General features: G+C 55.8%; 3 protein-coding genes across 5 annotated transcripts in view; all 3 read left to right on the plus strand.

The window, feature by feature from the left end:
• The window catches only part of PXN (paxillin), a 48,069-nt gene extending 38,264 nt beyond the window's left edge, over positions 1-9,805 (plus strand). Inside the window, exons 3-13 of one of the 3 annotated variants that reach the window (XM_075533327.1) lie at positions 6-100; positions 419-555; positions 642-846; positions 1,528-1,663; positions 4,903-5,199; positions 5,572-5,670; positions 5,931-6,101; positions 6,191-6,364; positions 6,700-6,781; positions 6,893-7,041; positions 7,819-9,805. In XM_075533327.1, the coding sequence (XP_075389442.1) occupies positions 6-100; positions 419-555; positions 642-846; positions 1,528-1,663; positions 4,903-5,199; positions 5,572-5,670; positions 5,931-6,101; positions 6,191-6,364; positions 6,700-6,781; positions 6,893-7,041; positions 7,819-8,085 (1,812 nt within the window). In that variant the 3' untranslated portion in view covers positions 8,086-9,805. The remainder of the gene's footprint in view (positions 1-5; positions 101-418; positions 556-641; positions 847-1,527; positions 1,664-4,902; positions 5,200-5,571; positions 5,671-5,930; positions 6,102-6,190; positions 6,365-6,699; positions 6,782-6,892; positions 7,042-7,818) is intronic. The other 2 variants (XM_075533325.1, XM_075533326.1) reach the window with 2 other exon arrangements.
• Positions 9,806-13,777: 3,972 nt separating this feature from the next.
• On the plus strand, positions 13,778-17,374 carry RPLP0 (ribosomal protein lateral stalk subunit P0). Its single transcript, XM_075534017.1, has 8 exons — positions 13,778-13,831; positions 14,109-14,210; positions 15,329-15,504; positions 15,600-15,687; positions 15,781-15,927; positions 16,038-16,223; positions 16,740-16,880; positions 17,143-17,374. The coding sequence occupies exons 2-8, from the start codon at positions 14,157-14,159 to the stop codon at positions 17,302-17,304; spliced, it is 954 nt and encodes a 317-aa protein (XP_075390132.1). The 5' UTR covers positions 13,778-13,831; positions 14,109-14,156; the 3' UTR covers positions 17,305-17,374.
• Positions 17,375-19,249: 1,875 nt separating this feature from the next.
• The window catches only part of GCN1 (GCN1 activator of EIF2AK4), a 56,117-nt gene continuing 50,511 nt past the window's right edge, over positions 19,250-24,855 (plus strand). Inside the window, exons 1-2 of the mRNA XM_075534016.1 lie at positions 19,250-19,404; positions 23,577-23,679. Coding sequence (XP_075390131.1) covers positions 19,387-19,404; positions 23,577-23,679 — 121 coding nt within the window. The 5' untranslated portion in view covers positions 19,250-19,386. The remainder of the gene's footprint in view (positions 19,405-23,576; positions 23,680-24,855) is intronic.

Here is a 24,855-nt window from a genome sequence, read left to right on the forward strand (position 1 = left end):
TGCAGCCTCCGTCCCCTGTGCCTGGCTCCAGCGCCCCCACTCCACAGGGCAGCCTCGGCTCTGCGTGCTCCCGAGCCGGCGAAGAGGAACACGTCTACAGGTACTTCCCCTCCCCCCAACACACACACAGACACACACACACATACATGCCCACCTTTTCCACCTGCCTGCCCTGGGGACCTGGGTGCTGTTGGGCAGGGCCGGGGCCACTGCCTCGGGGGCCACTGGAAACAAACTTCATGCAGAGGCTCCTGGAAGCTAGCTCCACGCTGGGGAGGACGGACCGAGGCAAGACTTCCTTCCTGCCCTGGATCTTGACACCTGCCCGCCTTGGAGCAGACTCGGCATCCCCCTCGGCCTTGGCCTCCTCCTGGGAGGTGCCCTCCACTACTGTCTTTTTCCCTTGGGCCCCTTGCAGTTTCCCCAACAAGCAGAAGTCAGCCGAGCCCTCGCCCACCATGATGAGCTCCTCCTTGGGCAGCAACCTCTCGGAACTGGACCGCCTGCTGCTGGAGCTCAATGCTGTGCAGCACAGCCCCCCCGGCTTCCTGGCAGGTGAGTCTCCGTCCCCCTACCCCTGTTCTCGGGCCCCAGTGGGCCCTTGGGCTTAGCCATCCCTCTCTTCTCTGTCTCCCCTCAAGATGAGGCCAACTCTAGCCCCCCGCTACCTGCAGCCCTGAGCCCGCACTACGGGATCCCAGAGAACAGCAGCCCCCTGGGCACCAAAGCCGGGCCCTCGACCAAAGAGAAGCCCACGCGAAACGGTGGGGGCCGGGGTCTGGAAGACGTGAGGCCCAGCGTGGAGAGCCTCCTGGATGAGCTGGAGAGCTCCGTGCCCAGCCCCGTGTGAGTGCCCCAGGCCAGCCCACCTGCCTTCCCCTCACACAGCTACCCTACAGGACAGGGCAGAACTGCCCCTCTGGGTTCCAAGACGGTCACTTTTTCTTGCTCCCGATGAGTTGCTAGGGGTTTGGCGCTGCTGACCGTTTGGCTGGCAGCTCAGGGTGTTGTGCGCCCCACAGTGAGGTGGAGTCAACCCTGGCAGCGCATCTGGGGGTCTCTGGCGGAAGAAAGACCGGGCTGTGTGCGCAGTGAAGATTTCTAGCCTCAGGAACCCCAGAGAGCAGTCTGTTAGCTTACAAGGTGGCTTTGAGTCTGTTGGGTGGTTACCGGATGCCAAACCACTGTGCTGGCTGAGCATGCCCGGAGCCCTGCAGTTAGGGGCATGGGCTTTGGGGGCATGGAAAGCCCCCTCGGTTTGCAGTGTCGGCTCTGATCTTCTCTGAATTTCTCCAAAGGGAAAATGGGGGAAAGACCGCCTACCTGTGAGGGTTAAGCCTGCAGGACAGAATGCGAACCTTGGGGTGCCCCTCCTCTCCCAGCTCCGATGGTCACCTCAGAAAGCCGTCCCTCGGGCTGGCGGCCCCTCCAGTGATGAGTCCCCAGGAGAGTGTGGGAGCTGGTGGGCCCCCATGGGGAGGGTCTCTCCGAAATGGAGACCCTTGCTGACGCCCGCCTGCCCTGCAGCCCCGCCATCACTGTGAGCCAGGGTGAGGTGAGCAGCCCGCAGCGAGTGACTGCCAGCCAGCAGCAGACCCGCATCTCGGCCTCCTCAGCCACCCGGGAGCTGGACGAGCTGATGGCCTCCCTTTCGGACTTCAAGGTGCCCTGTGTTCCTGGCCCCCTTGTTGTGTCCCTCCTCCCGTGCCCAGCCTGCTCCTCCCTTGCCTCAGTCAGGGCCCAGCGTGCCCAGGGCATGGGGAAGGAGGCCGGCCTGCATGTGTGGGGGTCGAGCTGCCCCAGCGTCCTCCTGGGAAGACCAAGCTGCACTCAGCAAGGACATTCCTGCCACCCAGGGCTCCCAGAGGCTCAGACAAAGGACCCTGTGTCCAGGCTGCCCTTGGAGGGGGAGGGCATCCCTTCTGGGGCCTGGGATCCCGTGCCTCAGAGGTCATTTGCTCCAAAGTCCCGTCTCCCACGCTGGCTGCCCTCAGTGCGTCTTTTTCTTTCTGCTGCCTCAGCCACCTCTGCCCCTGCCTGCCTGCCATCCCTGCTCCCTCCGGGGCTTGTGTGAGCCCTAACCTTCAGGCTCTCAAGCCTGCCCTGCCTGTGCCACACACACCCTTCTGCTTCCTGCTGCCCCCGGCCTGCCAGGCGGGCTGTTTTCTTCCGAGGGGCTCAGTTCCCACGGACCTCTCAGTTGTTGCTGATGTCAGCCTTCCACTGGAAACCCCGGGCCCCGAAGGGCCTGATGTGGGGCAGAGGCGGGAAGCCAGTGGTCTGAGTGCTCCTGGCCCTGCAGTCATGTCATCATGGTGGAGCAAGAGCCTGTGGCTGGGGGAGGGGCTGAACCTAGCACTTGGGACCCGTGGATGCTGGGAACAGCCACTGTCAGGAGCCAGTTGGTTGGACGGCGATGTTGGCCTCTGGGTGCCCTTCCCTGGTGCCTGCAGGTCTGTGCTTGCTTCCTGAGGTGACCGGTGTCAGGAGCTGCTCCTGGCTACGTCTCGAGCAAGGGCCCGGGGAGGGGATGTGGGAAGCTGGAAGCCAGAGTGTCTACAGGGCTGCCTCTGTCAGTTTGTGTCCTAGACTGGCCTCCCTGGTCACTGGACTCCCCACCTGTAGCCCCTCACCTGCCCACCTCACCTGTAGCCTCTCTCTCTGGTCCTCCTCCTGGCGGGGGCTTGGGTGGTGGGACTCAGGGCGCGCTGTCTTTAGGGCTGGGTCATCTTCAAGTGTCAGTCTCCACCCTCAGCTCTGCAGCCCCTTCAGCCAACATAGATGCCAGTTGTCTTGGTGTCCCTCCATCAAGCCCACCCTGTAGTGAGCATCCTGCCTCACCTGGTCCTTCTCTCTCTTCCTCTCTCCTCCACCTTTGTCTCTCTCCTCTTCCAGACCAGCTCCTCAGCAGTGGCGCTGAGCCCCCCCGGGTTGCTGGCCCACCCCGCTGCTTCCCCACCCAGCACACTTCCTCCTTCTCATCCTCCTGAGGTCCAGTGCATTGAGGACAGTGGCAGTGGCCAGGGCCTCCTAGCTCCTGTGTTCTCCAGTGATTTTGGGGGTACTCTGGGCACTCTTAACTCCAGGGCTCCCTCTGCAGAGGGTTTCCGGGGGGCCCTAGATTCCAAGAGAGGAGGCTGCACTGCAGACACTTGGAACCCAGAGGGGGAGCCCTCCAGGGAGCCCCCCAGCCATCCCCTGTGCCGAGCTGGGTACGCAGGCCACCAGGAGACTGGAGACGGGGCTGTAGGCTTGGGGGCTTTGGAGACGGTCCAGCTGGAGACCCAAGATGATGCTGCACGCAGCGTCCAGGACGTGGCCGAGCCCGCTGTTGTGGCCGTGGACCGCCAGGCTATCTGCCCGGATGTGTGGAGACTCGAGACGGTGTGTGGACAGTGGAGAGACAAGGCCAGGGCAGACCCGGCAGGACCAGAAGGGGCCTGCCCTGCCCCTGCTGCTAAGAAGGAGAAGCTAGATGGAGAGACAGCCCGGAACGGCAGAGGCCAGTGGGGGCCAGACCAGGGACTGCAGAACCCGGGGAAGCCAGTGGCTGCTGCAGAGGCCGGGCAGGCACCTGTGGAGCTTCCACAAGCCTCTGCCGAGGACACGCACCAGCCCACTGAGAGAATTTCCACCTCCGGACAGGCAGGCGCCAACTCGCATGGCTGCCCGCTGCACTTGGCCCTCTCAGGCCTGCCGATGGCTGAGCACGCCTCCCAGCCGCATGCCACCCACCCCTCGTGCACGTGCACAGCTACCAGGCAGAGACCTGCCTGCACCCCTAACCACCAGGCCTGCACAGGGGCGGCCCCACCCCAGGGTGGCTCTTAGTGACCACCCACCTCCTGTATATTCAAAACAATGAAGAAGCCACCTCTGACCCTGCTCTGTGTGTGGGGGGGTGGTGTGGGGGGAGGCGTGGCTACATGCATGAGCTTTTGGAATCAGAGACTTGGATGCAGGCACTGTGTGTCCCCCACCCGGCCTCAGTTTTCTCGTTTTTGAAATGGGGGTAACCATAGAAGGTTCTCCGCCAAGGTTGTCCCAAGGATGAAACTAGGCCAGACCCCCGAGCCCCTCAGGAATCCATGTTCTTATTTGTGGCTTGCTCGATGACCGCGACTGTCGGCAGGCCAGTGGACAGCGGAAGACGGGAGGCTTAAAGCCGCCCCGCCAGGAAAGGCTACGCTTCCTGTTGCCAAAGAAAGAAGGAAGGAAGGAAAGAAAGAAGCTACTTCCCTTTTAAGAGCTTCCACGTCTGTCTCACGGATAACCCTTGTGGCAGGCCTGGGATGGAGGCTGCGAAGACAGCGTGGCCCCATTTCCAGGATGGAGAAGCTGAGGCCCTGGATGCCGAGTGCCGATCTCAAGGGAGGCTGCTCTACCCTAGCCTTCGCCCCAGGCCCTCCTGCTGCCACCTTGCCTCTGCTTGGCTCTTCTGTGGCCTGTGTGTGTGCCCACTGCAAGGGCAGCAGGGTGGGCCTGTGACAGCGTCCCCTCCCCACCCCTCAGATTCGCTCTGTGATCAGGAGGAGCCGTGAGACGGGCCACGCGCACCCCATGTCCCGAGAGGCCTCCCCCCGCCGCCGGCCGGACCCCGCCACCCTGAGCAGGACGCCCTCCCAGGAGCAGCTCCTTTCCGAGCTGCAGGCCCGGCTGGGCGTCCAGCCTGAGGCGGCCTCGGTGGCGGCGGGGCCCTCTGCGGAGGACTGGCTGACAGAGGGAGTGGTCATCACCGTGCGGCCTCGAGGGAGGCGGGCTGGGGGGCAGCTGGTGGAGAAGGTAGCAGAGAGGAGGGCACAGCCTGGACCTGGGGTGGGGGGGGCAGGGTCTACCTGTCTCTGAGCTCCGTGCTGGCTGCCTGTCTCACTTCTCTTCTTGCTCCGCCTCTTTTCTCTCCAGGTTGTCTTCTCTCCCAGCTCTCCCGTCCCCCTGAGACGGACTGCCTCTGTGCTGGCCTCCCCTCCTCCTGCCCCTCTGCCCCAGCATCGCAGAGACGCCTCAGCCAGTGACCCCCCTCCCTTGTCCAGCCTGCCCACCCCCGCTGTCACGGGACCCTCCGCTCGTTCCCGGGGCTCCCCTGGGCTGCCCTTGGAGGCAGCTGCTGGGCGGGCCCCTGCCTCTCCCGTCCACACAGCGGTCACTCTGAGGTCTGTGGGCTGCCAGACAGACGAGGACTCGCTCTTCCCCTCTGAGCAGGCAGGCCTCTCAGCACCGCCCTGCCCTGCCCTGTCCCAGCACGCATATGCACGGCCACAGCCCGCAACCCCAACACAGAGCCTGTGTCATCCCTCCCCACCCCCCAGGGCTGGCTCCCTGTAGAGGCTCCTCTGTCCCTGATCCCTGCTCTTGGCCTCGACCTTGGCTGGCCCCGCTCCTTCTCCTCCATCTCTGCTGGGCCTCCCTCCCTCTCCCTCTCTCTTGGTAAGGGACACGCTCTCTTGAGTACAGTGTTGCCAGAGAGACAAGCCTTCTTCGCTCATTCTAAGTTCCCGTGGTGGATGAAGTCCCCCTATTCCCTCTTCCTTGGTTCTGAAAAACTTTCCCTCCTCTTTTCTGTCCGCGTTGAAGATCCAGGGCCTGGAGCAGAATGTGGACGGAGAGCTGTGCTGGGCGGCAGACTGGGCTCCGGACGGCAGGCAGAGCAGTCAAGGGCGAGGCGAGGGAGGGGTCAGTGCCTAGACTGGGGGCCCAGAGTCCCCCGGGTTCTCCAGCCAGCTGGGCACCACGAGTTCTCCCCCCAGCAGACAGGCAGAGCCGACCTCTCAGCATCTGGCTGCCTCACGTCCCACTGAGTTGACTCTTTAGGGCCCTGGAGTGGGCTGATCCCACCACCACCATCTTACTTTGCCAGCTAGCAGGGAGAAAGGCCCTGAGCTGTGAGACAACCTAGTCCCTAAAACCTGACCTGTGGCCTTCTGTCTCCATAGTTCATGTCCCAGGGGAAGGCGGGGAGCAGCTCTCCCCCCGGGGGCCCTTCGAAGCCTGGGAGCCAGCTGGACAGCATGCTGGGGAGCCTGCAGTCCGACCTGAACAAGCTGGGCGTGGCCACAGTGGCCAAAGGTGTCTGCGGGGCCTGCAAGAAGCCCATCGCCGGGCAGGTGACTGGGGGCGGGCAGGGCCATGCAGGCGGGCAGACCCGGAGCTCCACTCCCCGGCCGACTGCACCCACAGCCCATCTCCCGCGCAGGTGGTGACCGCCATGGGGAAGACGTGGCACCCGGAACACTTTGTGTGCACCCACTGCCAAGAGGAGATCGGCTCCCGCAACTTCTTCGAGCGGGACGGCCAGCCCTACTGTGAAAAAGACTATCACAACCTCTTCTCCCCGCGCTGCTGCTACTGCAACGGGCCCATCCTGGACGTGAGTGCCGGCTGCCCACGGGGGGGGGCGGGGGGGGCAGCGGCTGTCTGATGGGCCAGGAGGCTCCCTGCACCCCGCTCCCGCTGTGTGACCTTGGGGCCAGGCTCACCCTCCCTGAACCTTCCTTATAAAGGGAGCCCACAGCAGAAGCTGTGATCCAGGCCGGAGGGGATTGCAGGAGCCTGGTGGTCCTGCAGGCCCGTGCACAGATCCAAACGTCAACAGCAGGCTGGACCACAGTCAGGAAGGCTAAGACCTAGGACCCTATCCTGGGAGCCCCCCCCCCCACTCCGCCGTCTGGGTACTCGCTTTGACGCCACGCTGCCCCTTCACAGAAAGTGGTGACGGCCCTGGATCGGACGTGGCACCCCGAGCACTTCTTCTGTGCCCAGTGCGGGGCCTTCTTCGGCCCTGAAGGTACTGACTGACTCCTCGGGGAGGTGACCTGGCTGGTTTCGGGGTCGGGTGCCCCGAGGGAGGGGGCATTATGCTGGAGGCCCTAACTGGACCCGCTGCCCCCCTCCCCAGGGTTCCACGAGAAAGATGGCAAAGCCTACTGCCGGAAGGATTACTTCGACATGTTCGCGCCCAAGTGTGGCGGCTGTGCCCGGGCCATCCTGGAAAACTACATCTCGGCCCTCAACACGCTGTGGCACCCCGAGTGTTTCGTGTGCCGGGTAAGGCACCCCGGGCTGGGCTGGGCCGTCCCCTGGGGGCTTGCTGAGTGTCCCAGCGGGCACACGTGGAGTGAGCGGGCAGGGTGAGGCCCTCCACCCCCACCGCCGTCCAGTCCAGTCCACCCGACTCAAGCGACCCTGTGGGAGAGGGCGGAACTGCTCCCCGGGTTTCTGCGGCCGGAATCTCCACAGAAGCAGACAGTGTTTTCTTTCTCCAGCGGGTTTGAACCGCTGACCTTTCTGTTAAGCAGCCCGATGCTTGCTTAACACACTGCACCACTGACCAGGGCTTAGACCAGGGTGGGGCAATGCGGACAGTGTCCCCTGTGAGGCATGTGAGGCAGCCCTGGGGGGGGGGGTGGGCAAATGTGGAAATGAAGTCAGTGAACACAGGCAGGAAGTGGTTTCCACATTGTGTTCTGGGGCGGGGGGCGGGGCCGCCCTGGGGTCCCACAAGAGGCTATTTGGGATGCAGCCTGACTTCTCTGCATGACTCCTGGGAGCCTCTCTCCCCAAGTGTGCATGTGCCTCTGTACATCGCATCTGGGGTGCAGTGGCTGCCCACTGCCCATGGTCCAGCCCCCGGGTTGCCTGCCTGGATACAGAGGCCGGTGACAACGGCCACTGTAGTCATTGGTTTCTGTGAGCCCACGGCCGGGCACACCGTGGGCCTCAGTGCTGGTGACGAGGAGGCTCCAGTCCTGCACCTTGCAGCTGGGAGCGGCCCTGGCCCTGCTGCCCACCCAGCCCCTGAGCCCTTTCCCTTTGCCGCCCCAGGAGTGCTTCACGCCCTTCATCAACGGCAGCTTCTTCGAGCACGACGGGCAGCCCTACTGCGAGGTGCACTACCACGAGCGGCGCGGCTCCCTCTGCTCCGGCTGCCAGAAGCCCATCACCGGCCGCTGCATCACGGCCATGGCCAAGAAGTTCCACCCCGAGCACTTCGTCTGCGCCTTCTGCCTCAAGCAGCTCAACAAGGGCACCTTCAAGGAGCAGAATGACAAGCCTTACTGTCAGAACTGCTTCCTCAAGCTCTTCTGCTAGGCCCTCCTCCTTCTCCCGGTCCGGCCCCACCCCCCCACCCCACCCCGGCTGCTACTGTGACCCAGAGACCTGCTGGGGTGAAGGGCCAACCTCCAGGAACTGGAACCCAGTCCTCAGTGGGTGTCCAAGGGGACAGGCCGGTCTGCCTGCCTTCACCACGGCCTCTCTGGCCCCTCCCTCCGCCCGCAGCTCTGTCGGCCTACTGACCATCCTCCCCTGGAGGCAGGATGGCGGAGGGCCTCCCCAAGACCTGGCCTGCAAGCCAGCCCCCCACACTGGAGTCATCTCTCACTCATATGGTTGCAGTGGAGCTGGGGAGGGCAGCGGTGTCAGATGGGGGGTGTCTTTTTATCCTCCCCTCACCCCTAACCTAACCATCCTTGTTCTGAAAGTCCTGGGGGACACACAGCGCCCTCCAGATGATGCCAGCATCCATCCATCTGTCCACGGGCGGAGCAGCCAAGGGACCACGGCAGGTCCCTTGTCCTCCACCTGTGCCCCAGTCTCCTGGACCTGGGTGACTGTCTCCTCCCCTCCCTTTTTTAACTGCTCTGGTCCTACTGAGAAAGGCCTGCCCAGCAATAACATTTTGTAGTCACTCTGTCCCCGGGGACAGTGTGGTGGGGAGCCCTCCCCCACACACCAACTGCTCCCCTCTCCCCCCACTGTGCCCGGACACTGGACCGACTTTGCTAGGTTTCTACACTGAGGTTTGAATTCATAGCGTCCGCGTTGCTTTTACTTCTCTATACAGACTGATTTTGCAGAGATTTTAAAGACATCCCCCTTTTATACTCCTCCGTGCCCGCCACTACGGGCCGCGCTTTGTACTGAGAGCCTGGGGCGGGCGAGCCGTTTGTATTGGGTTTATTTTTTCTTAGCACAAAGCTGGTGGGAGCGCGCCGAGCCTCCCCATCTCTCCCCTCACATCTCCCCGGGGCTGTTTTCTAAACTGCTGTGTCCGAAACCTCCTCTTCCCTGCACTCTGGCCAGCAAGCTCCTCAGGCCAACTGGCCTCCGAATCCAGAACCCTGCCTGTCCTGTTCCTGGGGGGCACAAAAAGGGGCACGACGTGACCTTTGGGGTGCTGTGCCCTACTTAAGCCATTAGGAGATGCCACGCCCCTGGTGGGAGCTCCCTGGAAACACGTCCCCCTCACCATTCCTCTGCGGCCCACTCTTCAGGAAAGCTGGGCTCTAGGTTTGACTACAAAGCCCTCCCGTTCTTGTTGAGTCTGCTGGGAGGCATTGCTTGTCAGTGTCTGGCCCGTTTCCAGGTGGTCTCGTCGCAGGGGGACCTGAGGCAGAGGGACAGGGTCCTGGGCTGACAACTCTTCCCAAGGACGCAACAGGAGCAGGCTGGCCCTGGGGTTGCTGGTCAGCAGAAAGGGGCCTTAGAGGGGCCTGAAGAGATGAAGCGTCACCCCATGGCCTCACAGTAGGGGCCAAGCACCCCGGGGTCCGAGAATCTCTAAAGACGGCCCTCCCCGGAAGCTGGGCTGGAGCTTAGCCCACAGCCTCCATCTCCACCGCCACCCATAGGCCTTACTGATCTGTTTACAGTGACTCCCACCCCACAAACCCCCTCCCCAGAGGGACTGAGGCTTCTCGGGGAGGGGGGTCAGTTGATTTTTTTTCCCCCCTCCTTTCCTATCAACTTCTAACCTGGCTTTCTGCCATTTCAATTCTGTGATTTCTGCCAATAAAATTTGCCATTTTCACCTGGGCTCCTGCCTCTTCTGTGTGATCCAAGGTGACTGTCCTTTCCAAGGGTCGTCCCTTAGTCCCCAGGGTCACAGATTAGGGGGAGCATGGAAATGACAAGCCTGAGGCATGGGGTAGCTGAGGCCTTGGTTCTTGGGCCGTGGGTCACACCTGAGCTTTGCATGTTCTTCAGCATTTGGGGCTGAGCTGGGAGCAGCCTTTGGGGGAGCTCCTGGAGGTCAGTGCATTTAGGGTGTCGTCTGCCTCTCCCCACCCTACCCCCTCCCCATTGCACAAGGTAATCCCCACCATGACCACGTTTTTTCTGGGTTGAACCAGACCACCACCCTGAGGCTGACACCAGCGAGGTGGGCGTGCCCAGGCCTTCCCCGCTGAAGGAATCGGACTGTAGAGGGCCAGGCTCGACCGCCCCCACGTGGTCACGTCCATATTTGCATTCTGGCGGTTTTGCTCTCCAGAAGAACCGGGACCCGCGGGGCCTGGGAGCTGCTTTCTTCCCATTCAGCTTTGTCCCCCTGGGCTGTGGCATCAGTTTGCCTGTTTGCCTTGGCCCTGAACAAGCAGATGGTGGAGTTCCAGTCTAAATCTTGCCCATTTCCCAGTGAGCCTGGACTGGAAAGTTTACCTTCAGTTCTTTTCTGAGAGAATATCCCGACCCACCCACGGTGGATTCATCCTATCTAGATTCTACGCGTATGGGTGTGCTGCATCGTAATTTACCTTTTTTCTTTTTCTCTTAACTGTGCTTTGTGGATAATTGTCCTTGCCAATCAATAAATAAGTAGATAGCTGCATTGGTGTTTTAATGGCTTCATGGTATTCCACCATATTGATGTACCGTAATGAGAGGATATTTATATCCCCAGAGCCAGGGCGTCCTTGGGAGCACACCCTGTGAGTGTTTATATACCTGGGTGAGGGAGCCTCGAGGGAGATTTCCACAGGGCTGGAAGGCCAGGGACAATCTTATAGGTACAGTGAGGCCCACAGGCTTTGAATTTGCTTCTGCATTTCAATTCTGAAACCATCTGTAACCTCTGTAACCACCCATGGAGTGGGGGGCTCGACTTGGGTAATAGTTTCACTTCCTGGATGAATTTTTACAGCGGGAGTACTTGCCTCCTCCTGTAGAGGGACGTTGCAAAGATGAACGTCACACAACATTGAGCACGCCGAAACGTGCTGTCAGCAACCAGGAATCTGAGTATTCACCCGCCTACTTCTCAGTCACAGCTGGAGTGCATCTGGTTCTGGTTGTTGTCACCGGCTGTCTGGACAGCATGAAGTGTTTTTTTGGCACTGCCCCCACAATGTGTTGGAGATCGGACTGTTTTGGTCCATCGTGTTTTGTTTTTAATTGAAGTGGGTCTCCGGATCTTTCTTTGTAGTCCATCTGAGTCTGGAAGCTCCCCTGAGACCTGTGCAACACCCTAGCAACATGTCAGGCCTCCTCTGACAGACAGGTGTGGGCCGAGCTGTCCCTGAGGAGCATCGGCTGGGGCTCCAACCTAGGTCTCCCATCTAGAAGGGAAGCATTCTACCTTCGCATCACCACCAGCCCTCAGAGCCACTCTTGTTAGTTGCTGCCCAGTTGAATGGATTCCAACTCAAGGTGACCCGGTGTCTGCAGAGCAGACCTGTTTCAAGACTGTGGCCTTACAGAAAGATCTCCCACGGTGCCTGGGGGGCGGGGGTGAGTTTGAACAGCCAGCCTTTTGAGACGCTCCTGTAGATTCTGATCCTCTGAGCCTGGAATAGGACGTGGAAATCTGTATATTTACCAAGCTCCTAGGGTGCTTTTGAGGTGTCACTGGGTCTGAGAACCCTTCCTCCATACAGAGGCCGCAAAGGATGACATCATGAGTGCAGAGCCTTTGAATGGAGCTGTTCTGGCTCACGGCTTTCTCAGGTGTGTCAGCGTGGAACCGTGTGCCACAGGGTTTTCAGTGACTTTTTTGGTTGTTTTTTTAGGAGTAGATTACCAGGATTTTTGTATTATTCTGGGAAGACTAGAGAAACAAATCCAGGGACACTCATATGTATAGGAAATAACTTTATATAAAGGAGTAATTAGACATAAAAAGAACATTCCAGCCCAATCCAGGCCAAATTCCTAAGTCCCAATATTAACCCATATGTCCAGTACTAGTCTATAAATTCCTCTTCAGACTCTGGCAACACATTCAATGAGGCCAAATGCAGGAAGATCGCAGGTCAGTGGGTGGAAAGTCTTGTGGATGCAGTGGCAGTGGAAGCATCTCTGACTGGCGTGGGTTTCCACGTGGCTCCTCCAGCTCCAAGATCCTGGCTGCCATCAGCATAGCTCCACATAGCTTGTCAACAGGAATATCTGCTTGCTGGGAGACAAAGCAGAAAGTGTATCTCCCGCCTCCAGGGAGGAAGAAGAATTCCCAGTATCCTCAGGAGAAGGCCATACTCACACAGAGGCCTGATTGATAGGTTAGACTCCACCCCTCCTCAAGTTGACTGGAGATTATGTAACTGCCCACTTTTCTTCTGGGGCACCTCTAGATGGGATTTGAATTCAGCCAATCTAAGTTTTCGTGCTAAATTTTAACACAAAGATAGCTCATTTAATCCTTATAACACCTCTAGAATGGGTGAATACTATTACAATCTTTATATTGCAGACAGGGGGAGGGAAACCGATTTAGCAAGGTGAAAGCATTTCCTAAAATGACACAGTCAACAAGTGGCAGAGCAAGGGCATGGGCTTGTGTTTCCTGACTGCAGACCCTGTGTTCATTCATGCGACAAACATTCTCTACTTACTACCTCCTCTCTGCCAAGTCTCCTGTGCAAACAGTTTGCACTCAGCTATTAACCTAAAGGTAGAGTGGCACAGTGGAGGAAAGGCCTGGCAATCTGCTTCCAAAAAGTCTACAGTTAAGGAAACCCTATGGTGCAGTTCTACTCGAATGCTGTGTCTCCTCCATGAGTTAGCTATGACCCTCCCCTCCCTCCCTCCCTCCCTCCCTCCCTCCCTCCCTCCCTTCCTTCCTTCCTTCCTTCCTTCCTTCCTTCCTTCCTTCCTTCCTTCCTTCCTTCTTTCCTAGTGGGTGCCAGGCATAGAATCTTCTGCCTTTGTGTAGCTTGCATTGTTTCAGGAAGAAAGCTATTATGTAAGACAATAATAATAAGACATCATGCTCTAGTGTGTTGGGAGGTGGCAAGTGCTAGTGAGAAAAATAGAGCAGGATAATGGAGGCTGTCTTGAGGGTTTTGTAATTTCGGATGGGCTCAGGACAGGTCTCTGCTAATGGAATGGAAGCACCTAACCGGCCTCACTGAGCAGGTAGGTGATGGTTGATCCTAGTTGACACAGGTGAGTCAGGATAGCAGCAGAGGGTTACGGGAGGGGTTAATAGCTCGTGGGAAAATCCTAAAGTGGAAACATGCAGAGGGTCGTCGTTACCCAGAAACGTGGGAGGTGAGACTGAGAGGGTGGTGGGAACAGATTACGTAGAGCCTTTTTTTCCCTTTCTTTTAAAATTTATTCTTCATTGGGTATGTAAAGCCTTTGAAAGGCGCTTTAAATTTTGGGTTTTTATTGAGGGAAAGGGGAAGCTTTGAACAGATGAAAGCAGGCTCCGCTTGTTTTTTTAAAACCAAACTGTAGAGTAGATAAAGTAGACGTTTCTGTTCTAAACTATTATAGTAGTTATACATGATTTCTAACAGCCCTGTTTTAGCAACTACTCCAGGCGAACACGTGTACACTGAACCCAGGTCCAGGCCAGCAGAGGGAAGCAACGTTCAGAAAGAGGCTGCAAACTTCTGCAGTACCTTCTTTACCGACTTTATAAAAGGCGGCTTCCCATTGGCTAGAATGGCAGCACTGTCACCTAATGGCTGTCTATATTACTTCCATGTCTAAGACGGATGGCGCCAACCAATAGGCGTGGGGAACACTGTCTTCGGCTTCTGATTGGCTGCTTGGCTCGCATATAAAATGAGCACGCCGGCGCGCGGGCCTTCTCTCGCCAGGCGTCCTCTTAGGGGTTAGTGTGATCGGGAGCCTCGCGCTTGTGTTGCCTGCGGGACTTACGGGTGTTTTTTGGGGGTCAAATGCGAGCCTTGGGTGCGGGAGTTGTCCGACCCGAGCTCGTCTGCTCCCCGAGCGATGGCGGCAGCCGCTTTTTGCGGGTCCGGCGAGCGATCGCGCGGGGCCAGCCACGTACAGGCCTCGGGCCTGAGCCGGGCCGGGCCGGGCCTTGGTGGCGGGTGCGGGCGTGCCCGTGAGCACGATCCGAGTCTGAGCTTCCTCTCTTCCCTCAGTGACAACGTCTTTAAACCCCGCGTGGCAATCCCTGACGCACCGCCGTGATGCCCAGGGAAGACAGGGCGACCTGGAAGTCCAACTACTTCCTTAAAATAATCGTAAGTGCGGGCGGGGCGGACCCCTCACCGTGCTGCCTCAAGCCCCGGCGCTAATGGGGACTGGGTGTGCCGAGAGCCTGCTGGTGCCAACTGTACAAATCAGCCGTTTCGGCAGACCTCGTTAATGTGCACATTTTGCTCTGGCTTGGCCCCTATTCTAGACCCATAGGTTCTGGCGGGTGAGGTGATTTATAAAGAGCGACTGCCCTCAGGTGCATCAGGCTTCCTAATGGGATCGTGCCCCAATTTCTTTAAAGTTGTGCAGGGCAGCGCATGACTCATTTCCCTTGGCTTATACTGGAGTGTAATTTTATAAAGGGCAAGTTGGCACCTGTTTCAAGTCCCACCAATTCAAGGATTGTTGAATGGATGAGTTCTGTTGGGTGGTCGGAGACATGGACCCTGCTGCTGTTGTCGACATTTCAGAGTTTATTGTGGGCTCCTTTTCCTGTTTTTAGGTGGGGCGATTTTCAGATAACACAAACTTCTAACACATGTGAAGAGTGAATAACGAAATGCCTACCACCTAAGTGTTAGGGTTCTATTTCGAAGTCTTTGCATTCTGTTGCACCTTTGCGTGTTGTAAGCCTAACTCTGCTTGCTGTATTTGGGCCATTTGGCCCCCTGTTAAAGTCAGACGTTTTAGCGTGTCATTTGTGCCTCACGATTGGAAAAAAAAAGATAAAACTAATAAATCTACTCAAGGTTAAGTCTTCTGGTCCCCTTGGTGGAATGTGGAGATCTAGTTTCCATCATTCAGACTCAGTAACTTAGTTCAATACTCAAAGCAAAAAAAATAAATTCAAAGCAAAACCCACTGCTGTTGGTTAAATTAGGACTTTGACAACCCGTGCCTGGTTTCTGGGGCTTTGTAAATCTTCATGGGAGCCTAAAGCCTCACCTGGCTCTTTGAACAGCTGGTAGGTTTGGACCTCAGTCCAACATACTGTTAATGAATCTAGTAGCTCTGGTGGGGCGGAGTTGTCCCAGGTCAGTCCCCTTAACAAGATGAAAGGGATTGAGATGGAAAGAATCATGAATGCATAGGTTTATTTTCTCCTGACATTGTCCCCACCCCTTTTTTCCTCCTGAACGTGGTTTTGACCTTGTTCTTGTAGCAACTTTTGGATGACTATCCAAAATGCTTCATCGTGGGAGCAGACAATGTGGGCTCCAAGCAGATGCAGCAGATCCGCATGTCCCTCCGCGGGAAGGCCGTGGTCCTGATGGGCAAGAACACCATGATGCGCAAGGCCATCCGAGGGCACCTGGAGAACAACCCGGCCCTGGAGAAGTCAGTCCCTTCCCCCACAAGCTGCACCGGTCCCTCCCCACCCAGCCCGGAGGGCCCAGTGTGCAGAAAGGTCATTTACGAAATTCTCTTTGCAGACTGCTGCCTCATATCCGAGGGAATGTGGGGTTTGTGTTCACCAAGGAGGACCTCACTGAGATCAGGGACATGCTGCTGGCCAACAAGGTATGGGGATGACAGAAGGGACCCAACTGCTTTGCCTCTTAAAATAAAATTGATCCTGACATTCTGTTGTCCTGGCTTGTTGCCTTTGTCCAGGTGCCAGCTGCTGCCCGTGCCGGTGCCATCGCTCCGTGTGAGGTGACTGTGCCGGCTCAGAACACAGGTCTGGGTCCCGAGAAGACCTCCTTCTTCCAGGCTTTGGGCATCACCACGAAGATCTCCAGAGGCACCATTGAAATCCTGGTGAGTAGATCTGGCTCACGAGTGTCAGACAGGTGGGGGTAGGCTTGTCTCTTGTTGTCTGAGACCTTGCTGGGTACCCAGTGCTGACTGCCATTGCCTTTTCTCTGCAGAGTGATGTGCAGCTGATCAAGACTGGAGACAAAGTGGGTGCCAGCGAAGCCACCCTGCTGAACATGCTGAACATCTCCCCCTTCTCCTTTGGGCTGATCATCCAGCAGGTGTTTGACAACGGTAGCATCTACAACCCGGAAGTGCTTGACATCACAGAGGAAGCTCTGCACACCCGCTTCCTGGAGGTAAAGTGCTACACTCCCCAGCCCTATCGCTGGGTACTTGAAGCCCCCTTGCTCGTCCCTCCTACCTAGAGGTTGAGAGCACAGCTGTCAGAGTAAAGGCCCATCTGTTGTGTAACCCAAGCAAGCATCATACTCAATCAGCCTATTGCATCAGTTAAGTCGTGATGTGGGAGCTGAGGAGTTGAATGCTGTTGGACACATTGGAAGGAAGGCTTTATTCTTGGGGCAGCCATAACACCGCCTAAGATTTGATTAGTGGCAGGATCAGAGATGAAATAATGGATATGTAAATGTCTTCTGAACATGAGTGAAATATGATCCGTCGTCATATGGTTAAGGAATGTATCTGTTGGGTGTGGATGAAAAGAGCAGTATAATATGGTCAGGTGGTTTGAGTCACTTTGGCGGCAGGATTTGGTCAGAGCTTCAGTGCCTCCCGTCCTCATTGAGCTTCCTTCAGATCTCACTGCCTTTAGTCTGGGTCTGCGCACCTCAAATGACGTTTCTTTCCCTCAGGGTGTCCGCAATGTTGCCAGCGTGTGCCTGCAGATTGGCTACCCAACTGTTGCCTCTGTGCCCCATTCCATCATCAATGGGTACAAGCGGGTCTTGGCTTTGTCTGTGGAGACTGAGTACAGCTTCCCACTGGCTGAAAAGGTAAAACACTCCCGCGAGGACCACAGTGGGTAGGCCCACTGACTATATTTTTGGTTAAGGTCCTCTTTTATAGTGTGGATACTGGGCGGTGGTGTTGGGAATGGAGACGTGTCCTTGAGAAGCAGTGATTCTAATGGGTCAGGGTGTGAACTGCCCTGTGAGCACTTGGATCTCCAGAGTGCTGCAGGTTGTGGGCAGTAGCTTGGAAGGTGGTGTGGCTGAATGATGTTGACCACTAACTTCTCCCCTTGGCTTTCTTCAGGTCAAGGCTTTCTTGGCTGATCCATCTGCATTTGTGGCCGCTGCCCCTGTGGCTGCCGCTGCCACCACTGCTGCTCCTGCTGCTTCGGCCCCGGCCAAGCAAGAAGCAAAGGAGGAATCGGAAGAGTCGGACGAGGACATGGGATTTGGTCTCTTTGACTAGACACCAAAAAGCAACCAAAGCAGCCAGCTTTATTTGTGAAACAAGGAAATTAAAAGGCTTAATTCTCTCAGATGCTGGATGCCTTATTTTTTGCACATCTTAAGATGAATGATGCTGGTTGATCTTAGCATCTCACCTGTTGCTGTAGATCAACTTTCTCTCATTAATTTTACCAGGATTCTTGCACCCCTGGCCATAAGAACCGGTTTGGGTTCCTTATCTAAGTAAGTTAGAGAGGTCTGGGAGTGAAATGGTGTGTGTGTGCTAAAGGAAAGGTTGCCAGTGGAAACCCAGGCTGAAAAGACCTGGCTATCTCCCATCCTGATTGCAGCCTAGGAAACTGCTGGGTACCTTTGTCCTATAGGATCAGTGTGAATTAACCAAGGTTTGGATCCTTGCTAGACAATCAAACATGAAGTAGATGGATGATAAGTGACAAGACTGCCACATCTTTTCCCCTACAGTTGTCCTTCACCCACTTCCATCAAGTCAACCTCAGTGGCTTATGGGTTTAACCACTAACCCTTTAGCATTGCACTCTTGAACTGCCACCAGGATGGCTGGGGTATTCTGCAGAAAAGTTCTTAATGAGAAGCCAGTGACCAGTATTAAGATTATTAAGAAAGTATAGGCTTTTAAGTTGTTTCACATACATGTACTGGGTCCTATTTTTTGGGAGGCAAAAGTCAATCCAGAGCGTAAGAGTCGATGGTACTCCCGAGGTTGTGGGGAATGAAGCGGGGAGTCCACACTAGAAGTAGGCATTGGCTCTGAAATTTGAGCAGCTTGCCCTGAAGCTTTTCCCTGCACTTGGCTTGAGTATGTTTTCAAAGGCAGGTCCTCTCAGTTCCTGCACCCTTACTGCATTGCCATATCCCCTGGCAGCTACTCCACAAGTCCTTGCATCAAGCTACCCAGTTTCTGACTGCCAACCCACAGGGTGGTAGAACTGAGTTTCCAAGACTACAAAGCCTCTTGCAACTCTGCGGGTAATTTTTCAAATTGCCGAACTTAGGGTCAGTCTAAAGCAGTTCTCAACCTCCCTAATGCCGTGACCTTTTACATGTGACCCCAAACCATAAAATTTCAATGCTACTGTTAATGAATTGGGCAACCCCTGTGAAAGGGTTGTTTGACCCCCAAAGGGGTCGAGACCCACAAAGTTGATCTTTAGACTACAAAGAATTGCCCCTGCCACCAGAACTCCCTTGAAGGGCGGAATCCAAGCCAAACTCAGTTTATAGGATTGGCTAGAATTGCCGGGTGGGCTTTTGATAACAAATTCTGGGAATAGAAAGCCTCTGGGGGGGGGGGGGGTTCTAACTGCTGACCTTGTAGTTAGCAGCCCAACAAGGTAACCACTATGCTACCGGGACATCACCTTCTCTGAAGACCGGCTGTCTTCAGTAGGAAGCACACATTAACGATGGACCACTTGGCCAGAGTGGTTCAAAAGTGCCACAAAAGATACAATTGTCCAAAAGTTGACACAAAGTGTTTGGTCGAGTTTGGTTACATAGTAACCCTGTAAGGAGCTGCCGCCTGGCCCTGTGCCATGCTCCCAATCCTTTAGAGTCCGTTGTTGCCACTGCATCAATCGTCTCCTGGAGGCTCGCTTGTGAGCGGCATTCTGGCCAGGCGACCCTTCCTAATGACGGCACGGCCATTCCCCACAGACGTCTCGAGCCCGAGTGGCTGGCGGGCTCCCTTTCGCTGGCCCGGTCGCGAGCGCAGCCGGATACATCCACTCCGAGAAAGCCCGCACGGGGGCGTTCCGGCCGGGCCCGCAGGGTCGAGAAGAATCCGGCCGGGGCCGTAGGCGGTTACAACGCTCCCAAGGCTCGTTTCCCGCCACGAGGCCAGGTCGAGGGGGGTGGTCATCTCCGGCCAGCACCCATCCGGCTCCCCGACTCGAAACTCGGGCTTCCCTGCGACCCAGGAGCGGCCGCCGCCTGCCCCGTCCGGCGCCGGGCCGACAGACGCGCCGACCGCGGCCAGCAGCCGGCCTCGCCCTGCCGCGTGGGGGCCCGCGCGGTGACCCGGAAGTGCTCCGGAAGCGGTTCCGGGGTCAGCGCCGGCAGGATGGCGGCCGACACGCAGGTGAGGCAGGCGGCTGCGGGGCCGACGGGGCGCGGGCGGCAGCCGCTGGGCCGGGCCGCCTCCGAGGCTTGGCCGCCGGGTGAGGGGCCCCGAGGTGAGGCGGCGGCGGCGGGCGCGGCCCGGGGCGGACTCCCCGTGGCGCCCAGCGCGCCCCGGCGGGGCCCCGGCTCGGGCGGCGCCGACCCGCCCCGGCTTAGAGCCGCCGGAGGCTCGGGCCTCGAGGGCGGCAGCTGGAGGCCGGCGGGACCCTCTCCCGCCCCCGGAGTTACAGAAGTTCGCCATTTTCTCCAAACCCACCGGCCGTTAGCCTCGCGCCACGCGGGACTCTCTTTTTAAACTTTAAATTCAGCCCATGTATTCTGCAGCACCTACTGTGTGCAGAACTTGGAGCGCAGCTTTCGCATTCATAGACGCTAGATGGAGGTTTGAGACCCACTCCGCGCCCCAGCCAGTTCTCCGTCTAGTCGAGGGGGGTGAAACGAATACAATCTAACAGGCTTGTGGAGGTTCCATGAGATGAAGGTGGACTTGATACATGTTGATGGCTAACAGGTTTGGGGTTAGCTATAAGAACTGTTGCTACTCAGGAAGAGCTATTGTTACCCAGGAGTGATGACAATTTGTGGGCTCCTTGGAGTACAGGGAGTAATTTGGAAAAACTTTTCCTGCACCCCAAACTTGTTAAGGAGCAGTGAGTATTTTTAAAGTAAGGTAATAGAAGAGGCAAAGAAACCTCGGGTGTCTAAAGGACAACTGCGTGGTTGCATAGTGGGTCACCTTAACTTCAAGGTCAGTGGTTCGAACCCACCAGCTGCTCTTTGAGAGGAAGACGAGGCAATCGGCTTCCCTAATGATGTGAGGGTCTCTATGAGTGGGTATTGACTGGATAGCAGTGAGTTTGTTCTTTTAAAGGACAAAGCTTGGCTCACTTGTGGCTCCAGTTTGCTGCCGTGATAAATTGATTTTCATATATGGGCTGAATGTAGTGGTGGGTCAGTGGTAGATTTCTCACCGCGCATGTTGAACACCTGGGTCCGATCCCCAGCCAGTGCTTTTCATGTGATGCCGCCACTGCCTATGTTGTCAGTGAGAGCTTGCGTGATGCTGAACAGGTTTCGCCACCGCTTCCAGACTGAGACTAGGAAGAAAGGCCTGGTGATACACATCTCAAAATCAGCCCGTGAAAACCCTTTGGGATCACAGCAGGCCAGTCCTGGGGCATGGACTTCATCCAACAGCAGCACCAACATTATATAGGCCAGGTCGCCAGAGTGTGAACAAGTACTTAGACTTTCAAGATATTTGTTGTGCAAACGGCTGGTAACTTGTTGCCAGTTGGTCATATGCAGTCTTAGAAAAGCGCCTTCGTCTGTTGAGCGGTTCCCTAAGCGTGGGGAGACCCACACTGCATGTTGCTCCATTATACTCATGTTATACTCCCCCCTAGTAGTAATATGCTGTCCAGTGGTAGCCACTAGCCATACAGCTATTTCATGTCTGTATATACTCGAGTCTAAGCCAACCTGACTATCGGCCAGGGCACCTAATTTTACCACATTAAAATTGTGCTGAAAAACCTGGCTTATACATGAGTATATACGGTAATACCCCCTCTCGATACTTAATGTATTAAATTCAAATGGCATTACAAATGTGGTTCTTCATTTGTACCTTTCAGTGCACAGTAGCCACGGGTGGCTAGTGGCTGCAGTATTGAAGGTTGCAGAACATTTATGTCATTGCAGAAAGCTAAATTGGGTAGCTGCTACTTTGAACTCTGAGCCCGTGGTCTTACCCACAGATACTGTCTCTGAAAAGTCTCGGTGGACCCCTACCTCAGCTTTGCCCCAACATAGTCTCAACTGAGTAATATTCTCTTTCCAGTCACGGAAAAAAAGAACATTGCCCCTAAGAACTCTGAGACTAGCCAGACATTCAGTGTTTTGTCACACGGAGCCACAGCTACATGGGAATTCTGGGTAGAGGGCGGGTTGTATCCCGGCATCTGTTCTCTCTGTCTCTCAAACCTGAATAAAAGTAGCATAACCCACAGCTGTTGAGTCAGCTCTGACTCACAGACACCCTAATGTGACGTGGTGTTTCCGAAGCTGCCGTCTTTGTGAAAGCAGGCTGTCCTGCAGAGTGGTCAGTGGGTTAAAAAATCGCTGACCTTTTATTGCCACAAAGGTCATAAAACTGAAAAATAACCAGACTGAATGGTGACCCGGGGTGTCCCTGGAAGTGGTTTCGTAGGTGAGCCTCACAGCGTCCTTGGACTTCACTCACATACTGGGTGCAGGTAGGAGGGGATGTCCAAAAACGTTTTGTTCCTGACGGTCCAGTTTATCCAAGCACAGGGTTTTCCAGACAAAACGTATGTTCAGTGGCAACACGCATCTTCCACCTCCTTATGGGGCCCGCTCAAAAAAAAGATGCAATCAGAACAGTAGCTGCCTGCAGGGTCTGCTGGGCCAGCTTAGCTCAGGAGGTTATGGTAATTGTCCTTTGGGATTCTTATTCCACGTGGGTTATTTTCCCCGGAGGACACTGGAGGATCATGGGGACTCACTAGGAAGACATTTCAGGAAAGCGGAACGACCAAGGCCAGGAAGGTTGTGCCGAGGCACTGTTTCTCCCTGCCCCCACGTTCTCTGAGAGCTGTCCTGCAAGAATTTCAGAAGAAAACCACCCTACCCACCGCAGAATCCTGATCTTAGCCCCTTCGGAATTTTTTCTATCCCAAATGCGAACATTTGAAAGGAGCTTGATCGCGACCCCTGGAGGAGGCCATTTTGCCAGGCTGGCCAGTGGAGAGGGTAGAGTTTTTTGAGGGAAGGTTGGAGAGATGGAAACTCTGCCTTCCAAAGGGTAACACCCTTATTGGGGGGGGGGGGTTCGTGGCAAAATAATACGAGGGGGGCTCCTTCATTACCTCTTCTATTTCTCCATGTTTTGAAGCCCCCTCGCCACTTGACACTTTGATATTTTTGTTTTATTTATAAGGATTCCTATGATTCTGTAGCAGTGCCATTGGACTTGACCCTTGTATAACTATAAAACCAAAAAAAAAAGAAAGGGCATTTTAAAGTGAAAACATACTCTTAAAACAAAGTGGTGGACAGCAGTCCTTCCTTGCCAGGAAGCCAGGCGTTAAGAAAAGCTGGGTGTTCTTGTCTTCCTGCCCCCTCGAATCTGAGCTTCACAATCAGGGCTGCCTCTGCCTTATCTCAGAAGAAAGCGATGCCCACAGCCCTCTGATAACGGGAGCCTTCCGCTGCTCCTGTGTCCGCGACCTGCCCGCTTTGTAGCTGTTGCCTGGCTCTGGAGCAGCCTCGCAGGCGTGTTGAGGCTTCTGCAGATGTCATTGCTCTGTGCAGTGGCCACGACTGCGGGGGCTTGACACCAAGGATGTGCGCACGTCGGTTTTGAGACCCAGGTAGTTTCAGGGTTAGTTTCAAACCTGCAGGTGCTGTGCTTCTTGGTGCCACTCTTGGAATGGCCTGCACTTCGTGGGGTCTGTTACATGGGGGAGGCTGCTTAGAGCTCTTGGTGAGCGCATCTGCCCTGGGCGACCAATCTGGTTGACGTTGAGTCACATTCATGTGAGGGTGATGCTGGGTGGCAGCCACATGGACTGGATGCAGACACCTGACGCAGCCCCCAGAGGTGCAGGAGTGTCACCTGAGTGCCTGTTCCCGTGCCGCCGCCGCCCCCTCCCCCAGTGATCTACCAGGATGCGGATCTTCCCCTTTGGGAGTTTAATGTGAGACAGTATCAAGGGTGATTCAGAAAAGGGATTTTTCTATTCTGAGGTGGTTGCCTTTTGTCTACCCAAGCTTCGTAGAGTTGGGTTAAAGTAAGCTGTTCTCAACCAGAGGCAGTCTTTGTCCCTCTCACCTCCCCCCAAAAAATCAGGCAATGTCTGTAGTGACAGTTTTGGTCGTGACAGCCAGGTAGGTGGGCAGGGTAGGGAGGTGTTTGCAGTGGAGCTACTGGCCTCTGGTGGGTAGAATTCATAGAGCAGCCCCAGAACTACTAAGAACCATCTTCTGGCCCCAAGTGGCACCCGGGGGAAGCCCTCGGTCTGAGGTCATCCCTGAATTCTACCAAGTTCCCCTTGCCCCCGTTTGTGGTCCGAGTGGTGACGTTTCCTCTGGGCTTGCCTCTGACAGGTCTCGGAGACACTGAAGCGTTTCGCAGGGAAGGTGACGACAGCCAGCGTGAAGGAGCGGAGAGAAATCCTCAGTGAGCTGGGGAAATGCGTGGCCAGGAAAGGTACTTCTTTGTTCCGGCCTCCAGGGACCCTGCCCAGTGCCTCGGTCCTGTGTTTGGCAGGTGCTGCCTGTCCCTGTGGGTGTGGTTTGCTGCTTGCACGTGCACTTATGTCGTCTTGCTCAAGGTTACTTGGGTTCTTGGAGAATTTACCCATCTAGATACCAAAGTGATTTTTTTTAAAGAATCATTTTATGGGGGGCTCGTACAACTCTCACCACAATCCATGCATCCATCCATTGTGTCAAGCACATTTGTACATTGGTTGCCCTCATCATTCTCAAAACATTTTCTTAATACTTGAGCCCTTGGTATCAGTTCCTCATCCCCTCGTCTCTCCATGAATCCTTGATAATTTATAAATTATTATTTTTTCATGTCATGTCTTACGTGGACCAATGTCTCCCTTCACCCACTTTTCTGTTGCCTATCCCCCAGGGAGGGAGGTTATAGGTAGATGACTGTGATCGGTTCCCCCCTTCTCCCCCACCTTCCCCTTCCCTTCCTGGTATCGCTACTCTCATTGTTGGTCCTGAGGGGTTCATCTGTCCTGGATTCCCTGTGTTTCCAGTTCTTCTGTATCTGTACATCCTCTGGTCTAGCTGGATTTGTAAGGTAGAATTGGGGTCACGATAGTGGCGGGGAGGAAGCATTCAGGAACTAGAGGAAAGTTGTATGTTTAATTGGCGCTATACTGCACCCTGACTGGCTCGACTCCTCCCCATGAGGATAAGGACATCCTGTAAGAGGATGTCCGGTTGCCTACAGATGGGCTTTGAGTCTCCACTCAGCCCTTCTCCTCATTCACAATGATATGATTTTTTTGTTCCTTTATGCCTGATATCTGATCCCTTTGATACCTTATGATCACACAGGCTGGTGTGCTTCTTCCATGTGGGCTTTGTTGCTTCCTTGCTAGATGACTGCTTGTTTAACTACAAGCCTTTAAGACCTCAGAGACTATAATGTAGCTTAACTATTTTGATGGGAAAGATGCCAACAACTTTTGCTTTTTACTTTTTAGTGTATGGTCGGTGAGGGTTGGCAGGGCAGTCTATCAGTCATCCGGTCTCAGGTTCAGCACATTTTGTTTCAGTGCCTCCGTTTCCCTCTCCTCAGGGTGCCTACCCCACTTCCCGCCTGGGTTGGTTGTGTGCAAGGCCCTCTGCCCCCAGCCTT

Source organism: Tenrec ecaudatus, chromosome 16 (assembly GCF_050624435.1).
Source record: "Tenrec ecaudatus isolate mTenEca1 chromosome 16, mTenEca1.hap1, whole genome shotgun sequence".
Classification (NCBI taxonomy): Eukaryota; Metazoa; Chordata; class Mammalia; order Afrosoricida; family Tenrecidae; genus Tenrec; species Tenrec ecaudatus.